At 56.1% G+C, this 9,076-nt stretch overlaps 1 protein-coding gene across 1 annotated transcript; it reads right to left on the reverse strand.

Annotated features, from left to right (window-relative positions):
* Positions 1-2,972: 2,972 nt before the first annotated feature.
* Positions 2,973-8,087, reverse strand: NKX1-1 (NK1 homeobox 1). The gene is made up of 3 exons (XM_038135543.1): positions 7,622-8,087; positions 3,641-3,769; positions 2,973-3,583 (listed from the first exon to the last, which is right to left on the reverse strand). Exons 1-3 carry the CDS (start codon positions 8,085-8,087, stop codon positions 2,973-2,975), a joined length of 1,206 nt encoding a protein of 401 aa, XP_037991471.1.
* Between the last annotated feature and the right edge of the window lie 989 nt (positions 8,088-9,076).

Below are 9,076 nucleotides of genomic sequence, written 5' to 3' on the forward strand. Positions count from 1 at the left end.
AACAGGGGGATGGAGCGGGGAGGTTCAGGCAGGTGAGAGCATTTTGCTTTAGCGCACCAGGGGCTGAGCACTCACACCTGAGATGTTCCTCAGCAGCTGCCCTGTGTCGACACCATCATGCTTCTCGCTGACAAGTTTACCCCCACACTGACCCAGCACCACGAGCCAGCTGCAGAGTTCTGGTCCAGGGAGCTTTATCTGAGTTGGCTCTTTGGGGTTGGTGCTCCAACTGGACACGGACAGTACCTGTGAGGAGAGTGTAAATCATGCCCTACACCACTGCAGGTGCTGCATGCTGGGGAAGACACACACTAGAGCTGAGGCTGTGCAGCTCTGCTCTAGAATTTTATCATCTCAGACCTCTGCATGAGGCACTGGAGCAAGGGTTATCAATAACTTCCTAAACTATGCTGAGAAAGATACCTGCGGCTCTGTTTTCAGCACTGCCATAAAATGTGAGAAGCCTTGTTAAATTGCATTTAATGACTGGGAATCTCAGGCTAACTGACTCCTTCATCCAGCAGCTGTGAGTAATAATACTCACATGAGCAGGTTTCACTGGCAGGACACTAACCAGCCTGGAGTGGGGCAATCGTGCACTCTGCAGCTCTGGGCAGTTCCTTTTGGAGCCTAATTATTCCCCACATGCTTGGAGCTTGGAGCTCCTGGAGTGCAGGCAGGGGTTGAGTTATCTCTTTATTCAGCTGTGTCATGCCTCACCTGAGCTAGCAGTTTGGCTGCTAGGGGCACTTACTCGAACCTGGTGCACAACGGCGCAGTGTGAGAGAATCTCTCCAGTGCCTGTTTCCCAGTTTAGCTGGTTTTCTTCTACCGGTAAGAGCTGTGCAGAGCAGTACTCCAAGCACTACCACTTGTCATGTTTTTCCCTGAAAAATTACTTCAGAACACCTTTCATCGTAAAAGATCTTATTTCCACAAATGCAAATGAGTCTGGTCAGAGACTTCTGGTGCTCGTACGCTTCGGCACGCGGGGAAGTGAGACCCCGGAGCATCCCGCGTTACCTGGAGCATCCCGCATCCTCCCCGCGGCTCCCGCAGGCTGCCGGCCCCCGCACGGAAAGCTCAGCCCCCGTCTCCAACACCGGCGGTCGCGGCAGAGTTTGTTTCCACGGGAGGGCTGCAACATCTGATTCCACGGATTCCATTCGAGAGCCGGTGCGAGGGAGCGGGATGAGGCTGCGGAGCGCCCGGCCGTGCACAATCCCAGATCGGAGCCAGGCTGAGGGGACAGGGAGGGAGCTGGAGGAAGGAGCTGAGCGGGGAGAGGAGCCCGGACACCCCGGGGAGCCCCGGCACCCGGCCGGGCAGCGATGCGGAGGCGGGTGCCGAGAGGAGGAGGATGCTCTGCTGCCCAAAAATCCCTCCGAAAAATAGCGGGGTCTTAGAATTGCCCCCGAGGGGAAAACAAACACAAAAACAAACCAAACCAAACAAAAAACCCCAAAACAACAACAACAACAAAAAAAGCCCCCACACCTAAAATTAATGGAAAATGAAAGCTCTTCCCCGGCGTGAGCTTTGGATGCACGCAGGGAGTGGGAAACGCGCGTCCCTGCGGCAGCGGGCTGGGAGCTGCTGGGCCGGCGGAGCCACGTCGGGGTGCTGACGGCAGTTATAGACTTTTTCTTTGAAAGTGAAAAAAATAAAGTATCATAAAAGACCAACTTTGATACGAATTTAAAAGTAATCAGAGGAACGGCGATGAAAAGATTTTTTTTTTTATTTTTAAAGCTGTGCAATCTGAATGGAGGAGCCGATTTATTAAATTTACATAAATCAAAAATATCGGACTTCCCATGGGGGGAAACATGGCAGAGATGTCGGATTCCCTCTATATATGATATTTATTTTGTCCGTAATATTGCGCAAATCGGCAAAGCCAATTAAGAAAATGCAAACAAGGAAACTAAGAAGGGAAATACCCTCCCTCGTACAAGAAGAATAAAGTTTATTTGCGTATAAGAAATACGCTCTCAGAGTAAACGAAAAGAAAAAAAGGATGATGCAAGACATCCATCCGAGCGTCTCATGAGGCAGGCGTTTTCCAGAGGAAACTTGTCTTTCAGAGATTCACCCGAAAACCAGGGACTCGCCACCACGGAAAGCGCCGTTTCTTTAGAGTTTATTGATTGATTTAAAGTGTTTAGCAAACAAAGTGCTCTCTTTATCACCTCTTGCTCTTACTCCCTCGTCTTATACATTAATTATAAAGTTAAAACTTTTTTAAAATTTTGTAACAACCAGAAATATACAGAAATGTTTAACGTAAAAAACCAGCCCTGCACCCCAGGAGCCGCCCTCGCCGCCCCTTCCCGGGCGGGACCCCCGGCCCCGCTCGGGGGTCGATGGACAGTGACGTTTGTAAAAAATATCCCTCGTCACCGTGAGGTCACGGGAAGGGAGCGGCGCTCTTTGCTTCTGCGATGTCGAGGGACAGGACCGATAGTTCTCCGTTTTACCCTGAGTCAAATGGGTACATAACCTTAATTTTTTTTTTTTCATTTAAAGTCTTTCGCTAGTGGCCAGACCAGAATAAAAACAAAGGCAAATAATATTAATAATAATTATTAAATTAATTAAACCCACATAGCAACGAGGGACGGTGAAAATAAAAATACAGGTAACGATGATTTACATCTACTCGTATGTACACGGGGGAGGGAGGTTTCTCCTCCTCCTTCCCTCAGCAGCGCAGTCCGGACACATCGCGTACAAAAAGGGTCGTAGAAAGGCCCGAGGGCGGGGGAGCCTCTGGGCGCTCCTTTCATCGCCCGGGTGGGTCGCAGGAACGCGGGGCTGCCCCTCTCCCCCGCGTCGCTGCCGCTCGGTTCTCGGTGTCGCCTCTCGGCCGCGGGTGCCCCCAGGGCCCGGCCGGGTGATCCTCGCAGGGGCGGCGGGCACAGCGGGAAGGAGCCGGCAGCGAGGAGGAGAAGGAGGAAGGAGCGTCGGGCTTATAGGTGCGGGGTGTAGAAAGCCGGAGCGCCGTAAGTCTGGGAGCCCAGGACGAAGGGCGAGAGGACGGCGGGGCTGGGCAGGAAGGGCAGCTGGGCGGCGCAGACCAGCCCTCCGGCCGGGTGCCCGGCGTAGCTGCCGGGGCCGTGCATGGAGAGCGGGGCGCCCATGGGCGGCGAGTGGCTGAGGGGGCTGAGCCCCCCCGGCAGCGCCCCGCCGCCCAGCCCGGCCCCCGCCCCGCCGCCGCCGCCGCCGCCCGTGGGCGCGCTGGTGTCGGCGCCCGGGTTCTGCTTCTTCCACTTGGTGCGGCGGTTCTGGAACCAGATCTTCACCTGCGTCTCGGTGAGGCTGAGGGACAGCGCCAGGTTGAGGCGCTCGCACACCGACAGGTACCGCGTGGATTTGAACTTGTTTTCCAGCGCCACCAGCTGCTCGTAGGTGAAGGCTGTCCGCGCCCGCCGGGGCTTGCCCGACTTGGAGTCCGAGCCCGTCCTCTTCCTCTTGGGCTTGGCCTGCGGGCCGGGCTGGGGCTGCGCCCCGACGGGCGCCGGCGGCGGGGGCGGCGGAGGGGGCGCCGGGGCCGGGACGAGCCCCGCCTCGGCCGCCTCGGCTCGGAGCGGGCCCGGCTCGGGCTCTCCGGGCGCCGCGGGGCCGGAGCTGCCGCTGCTGCCGCTGGTGCTGCCGCTCTCCTCGCTGCACAGCTCCTCGTCGTCCTGCAGCTCGCTGTCGGGGCTGCGGCTCGGCCGGCTGCTGTAGTCCAGGTCGCACTCCTCGGCCTTGTAGAGCTCCCCGTCCTCTGCGGACAAGCGACAGCCGCTGTTAGGGCTCGCCGCCCGGCCCGGCCCGGCCCCCAGCCCCCCGGTCCGCCCTGGGGGTTCCCCCACCCGGAGTCCCCGCTGCTCTTGGGACAGGGCTGCCCGGGCAGCGCGGCCGCCCCTCCCGGCCCCCTCGGCCCCTCCGCCCTCCGCGGGGATGCGCCCGGTCCGGGCCCCTCGGGTGCGGGGCTGCTCCGGCCGCCCCGAGCCAGGGGTGGGCTGCGGGACAGGGCGAGGGCAGCAGCGGTGGGGATGGGGCTCGGAAATGCAGCTCTGGGGCCGGGAAGGGGCTGTCCAGCCAGGGGAGGCTGTGCCAGCGCTGCCCCTTCCGAGCCACCCACCTTCGGCAAGAGCCGGTACCGAGACGTGGCCGGGATAGGGGAGGTACCCCCCTTCCCACGGCGGCCAGCGCGCCCACCAAACACCCTGGGCTGGAAGGGCCTTTGGGAGGGCAGCAGGGCGAGGGTCCCGTGGTGCCCGGAGGGGCAGCGGGGCGCTGGCAGCGGCGAGGAGCGGCCCGGGAGAAGCCCCTGCCCGGGCTGAGCCAGCCGTGCCTGGGGAGCGGGCAGCAGGGATGTCAAAGAGCCTCTAACAATTTTAGTGACGGGAATCTCCGAATCGATGGGCGATTTGCTGGGTTTTGCTCTGGCATTTTTAACCCTTCCTGCGTCTGGTTTGACCTCTTGTCACTTCCCGAGATGGAAGTATTAAAGTGGAGTAAATACTTGTATTGATTAGCAGAGCAGATACAAACTTAATTAAACTCATTTTGTGCAATGTACAAACTAGTTAACGGTCATTTAATTTATTTGGGTTTATATTACGCTCCAATTAACGGGTCTCCATCGGAGAACAGGGTAATTATCCGATATTTAAGGCTATTGGACTTCTGCTGACGATTCTGTCATTATGAAGCCTGAAAGCAAATCGTGTTTTCCGGAGAACCGGCTCCTCCTCATCCTGGCCGGGCCCGGGCTCCTTCGGGGAGCGAGAGGCGAATCCTTCTCCACGGGACGGGGCTGGGGGAGGCCCCGCGGGCAGGTCGGGGGCAGAGGCCCGTGGGTACCGTCCTTCTTCGCCGGTGCTTTCAGACACTCCTAAACTTCCCTCCTCTCACTTCTGCAACGGGGCTGTAGCTCCGGGAACCCCTAGTCAAGGACTCCTTTAACCTGGTTAACCGAGATACGCAAATAGGAAATGAATCGCTGGTCTGTCACCCCTATCCTGGCCGCAGTTTAGTTGTTTTCAATCGCCCCCACACCTGAACACACCTCAAATTTTCTCCGTATCCTCACGCCGGACCCCCTAACTCCCGCGTGTAAAATTAGGGATGGTTTTAGAAGTGTGTTTTGTTCAACGCGCCGATTTCGGATATGGCTGGTTCAGTAGGAAGAATAAGGGCAGAGTATTGTTGTCCTTGTCACTCCGGAAATATCCCTTAATAACTCAGGGTTCATTAAGAACCCTTTCCAGCTTCCTGTTCAGTCCGGAGCATGGAAAACGCGGGGGATTGCCGCCGGGCAGAAAAGAACCGGGTCACTTTTCTCCGAGCCCGACCCAGTGAGTGCAGACAAGCGTCCTGCAACCTGTAGCACCTGCTAGAAATTGCGGGGCGTAATTTTTTACAGCAACGATTTATAAAAAGTGCGCGTGGCTGCGCCTGACGGGCAGACTCGGGGGCTGAGCGCAGCCGCAGCACCCACACACGGACCGGACCGGGAACCTGCAGCTGGCATTTTGGAGTTTAATTTTCCGTCTAGGAAATCCCAGCCGTTGGTCAACTAAATTTTTTTAAGACAAAAAAAAAAAAAAAAAAAAAAAAATAAAAAAAAATGCACCGCGAGTAGAATTGGCGACGGAGATGGGAGATGGACGCCGGGCTTGGTGGTTTTTTTTTGGTTGTTTGGGTTTGTTTTTTTTTTTCGGGTATAGGTTAAATGGTAATTTAACGGGGAGTTTAAACTGTTATTTTTAACATTAAAATAGTTTTACGAGCGTCAATTGACGAGCGCTGTTTTCACTCTACTTTGGCCGGAAAGCCTTTGCATTGTCTCGCAGGGGTCGGTACTTTTCTGGACAGAGCTACTTTTCAGAACACTTCTCCTAGACTTAGCCACCACTTGAACTAATATTAATTACAATGGGGAAAGAGAAGAATTAAATTTCGTGATTTTCGAGCAGTCCCAGATCAATTTCTGGCCACCGGCATAACGTTTAGGCGATGTGACCGAAGGAGTCCATGTGTGGAGTGTCTGGGGAACTTGTCAGCGGGCGAAGCGCACCGCGCCGCGATGCCTCCGAACGTATTTATTTTGAGAGAAGAGATGGGGTTACATTTCTCTCCTTGTCTGGAGATAAAAGTGTGAGATTAGCGATAGGTCAACCTCGTCAGTCTTTCTGATCGCCCAGATCTCTTTAATATGGCGAAAGTCAGATGAGTTTAGAGGAATAATTACTCCAGCTCCGCACTGCTTTTAAAAATCTCTTTTGAATTCTATTAGTGCCCCATTCCTGCTTTTGTTTTACAGGTGGAAAATGCGTCATGCCTCGGACTGGAGCAGATTCCAGACCTCTTTCGCTGCCTAATTTTACTTGACAGAGTCCCGCTATAGCGGGGTTGGAAACCTCCGAGTCCTCCTCTCTCTCCCCAGACACACAAACTATTTTTCCTAAGCCGAGAAGTTTATCCCCTGTAGCTCGCTGCCTCTTCTTTCCCCTCCCTGGACATGGAATAACTATAGATATTTTCCACAACGACAGCCTTTCCCCGGAAACCCTCCGTGATCCCCAGAGTCGCGGTGTTTAGAGGTGAGAAAGTTGGGATATTCGGACCCAGAAAGAAAAAGCAATCTAGAGCTTGGGTCGAATGCAATTCCCGATCAATAGCGAGCCCTAATAAGTGTAATAGGTTTTAATCGAGTAATTATCCGAATTTTGACCCTATAATTTAGATGTTAGGGAAGAGTTTGCAAGGTGCTTGAAAGAGATATGCACAATTCGATAATAGGATATCGATCCAAGCAGTCCTACATGCCACTCTGGGGCGATTTTCCCCATTATCCAGCCTCTTTACGCTGCTAAGCACATTTTACCTTAAATGTAATCGAAGGAATTTAATTGTTTTTCCAGAGATAACCAGCATTTTGTCACAATTAGTCTGATTTGTCCTAAAAAAGCCAAGGGGAGAGAGAAAATTGAATCTGTCGCCCAGAGCAACGGGCGGCAGCGGCGGGGGGAGGACGGGAGAGGGTCCGAGGCTGGGGAGAGGAGACACAAAGTCATAAACGCCTGGGGGGGGCCAGGCGAGGTGGGAGTACCAAGGGAGGCTTTTCGCACCCTCGGGGCCGGGACTCCGGCCCTCCGAAGCCAGAGGAACCGCTTCCAAGTTTGCCTGAGCCGGAGCTCACAGCCAGCGCTGGCCGTCCCTGCGAGGAGGAGGAGGAGGAGGAGGATGGCGGGGTTCCTCCCCAGCCCAGCCAGGCCGGCATCCCTGGGCTCTGTCCTGCCGCTCCCGGGGGTGCACGGCACGCACAGCTCCGGGTGTCCCCGAGCTCCTCGGCGACGCGGGGAGCGGAGCCCGGCCAGTGCCGAGCCCCGGGGCCCGCCGCCGCCTCCGGCCTGTCCCGGGAGGATGCGCCCGGCTCCCCCCCTGCATCCTGACCCCGAATCCCACCTCTCCACATGCAGCAGCAGCAGCGCGGGGCGCGTTTGTCCCTTCCCGGAGCCGGCTGCCGGCGGGGGAAGGATGCGATGTCAAAGCATGCCAGACCCTGCTGGGGGAGCCCGGGGCAGCCCCCGGCTCGGAGGGGCTCCGAGCCCCCAGACCTACTTACTGATCAGCTCTGCGGACTTCTTACACGCGTCGAAATCTTCGGCGAGAGCCTTTTGCTCGGCCAGCTCCGTCCCTGAGTCCTCGGGCTTATCCTCCGCCCCCAGCGTGAACTCGCTCCCCGCCGATTTGTACAAGCCCGCGCACTGCCGCCGCTTGCTGTTGAACTTGTTAGGGTCCAGGATGTCGAGCACGGAGAAGGAGGTGGTTCTGTGCACCATGGGCAGCGCGGCCACTGCCCCCTCTTGTCCGGGGGTGTTGCTCTGGCTGTCCCCTTGCCTGTCCCGGTTGGCAGGGCAGTAGAGCGGCAGCTCGCCGCCGGCCGAGAGCCGCTGCTCCCCGCGGCTGTCCATGCCTTCCCCGTGGCAGCCGCGGGGCTCCCCGCCGATGCCGGCCGCGGGGGCTGTCACCGCCGCTGCTGCCGCTGCCGGGATGGAGATGTCACCGACCTTGTCTCTGCTCACATTCATGACTCTTTGCAGAGCCCCTCTCGGTTGCAACTTCTCCCCCCTGCCCTCCCCTCTCGCTCTCCCCCTCCTTCCTCCGGTGAAGTTGATCTGGAAACTCCTCCCCGGCTCCGCTCCGGCTCAGGACGAGTCGCTGCCTTCAGCTCCCCGGGGCTGCGCTGGGTCCAGCCGCCGGGAGCCTCCGGGGGAGGCAGGGAGTCACAAGGTGATGCTCGGCTCAGAGCCTCCACTCAGCTGCTCCTTCTTCCTTCTCATCATCCTCGCCAGGCTGCCCAGGCGCTCCTGCCCCCCCTCCCTTCTCTCTCGCTCACACACGCAGAGGCAAGGCTGTATCTTATTTATGCATTCATATTTAGCACTGGATTGTAATTGGCTACAAATTAATCCCTTGCCCATAATAGTCTGTAATCTTCATCACTGGAAGAGAGACGCGCTGAAAGTGTGTGCCGGGGGGAGGGGGGCAGAGAGGGAGAGAGCGAATGAAGGATGGTCTTGGCTGTGATATACTTGGCTGTCAGCTCTGTTTCAGCACACCTCCACTCATCTGGAAAGCATCTAAATAGCCTTATTTGGAGAAGTGGGAGGAGATGACGCTTTCTTTTAAATAATTGCGGGATCAATATAAAGAAGATATTATACACGGAAAATGGGAACGTAAGGTCTTCCATCCCTAATAGTGGAGTTAGATGATCAAAAGGGGATTATGTGTGTGTGTGTGTGTGTGTGTGGGCTCAGAGGTGTCAGCCCCCAGCACCTGTTTCCCTTCCCTGCTGGGTTTATTAAATTAGAACAAAAGGAGAAAATTATGGACGGAGGTTTAGCAGTTGGAGCGAAGCTTGTGTCCGCGGACACGCACACACCCTCACACGCTTATTTCTCCTCCTTAGCTAATTAATTAAAATTAAATCTCAAATGTAAGTGCCAGGAAAGTGCCAGAAGAAAATTAATACGTTCAAACGGCACAAGACAAAACACGACGATAAATAAATCCT

Source organism: Motacilla alba, chromosome 4, assembly GCF_015832195.1.
Source record: "Motacilla alba alba isolate MOTALB_02 chromosome 4, Motacilla_alba_V1.0_pri, whole genome shotgun sequence".
In the NCBI taxonomy this organism is placed as follows: domain Eukaryota; kingdom Metazoa; phylum Chordata; class Aves; order Passeriformes; family Motacillidae; genus Motacilla; species Motacilla alba.

Excerpts from the sequence above, each read along its gene's own strand:
- NKX1-1 (XM_038135543.1), bottom strand. The coding sequence starts at position 8,087 with ATGAATGTGAGCAGAGACAAGGTCGGTGACATCTCCATCCCGGCAGCG. Across the intron at positions 3,770-7,621 it reads GAAGTCCGCAGAGCTGATCA|AGGACGGGGAGCTCTACAAG; the intron begins GTAAGTAGGTCT and ends GCTTGTCCGCAG. Across the intron at positions 3,584-3,640 it reads GAGCGGCAGCACCAGCGGCA|CCGAGGCGGCCGAGGCGGGG; the intron begins GCAGCGGCAGCT and ends GCCCGCTCCGAG.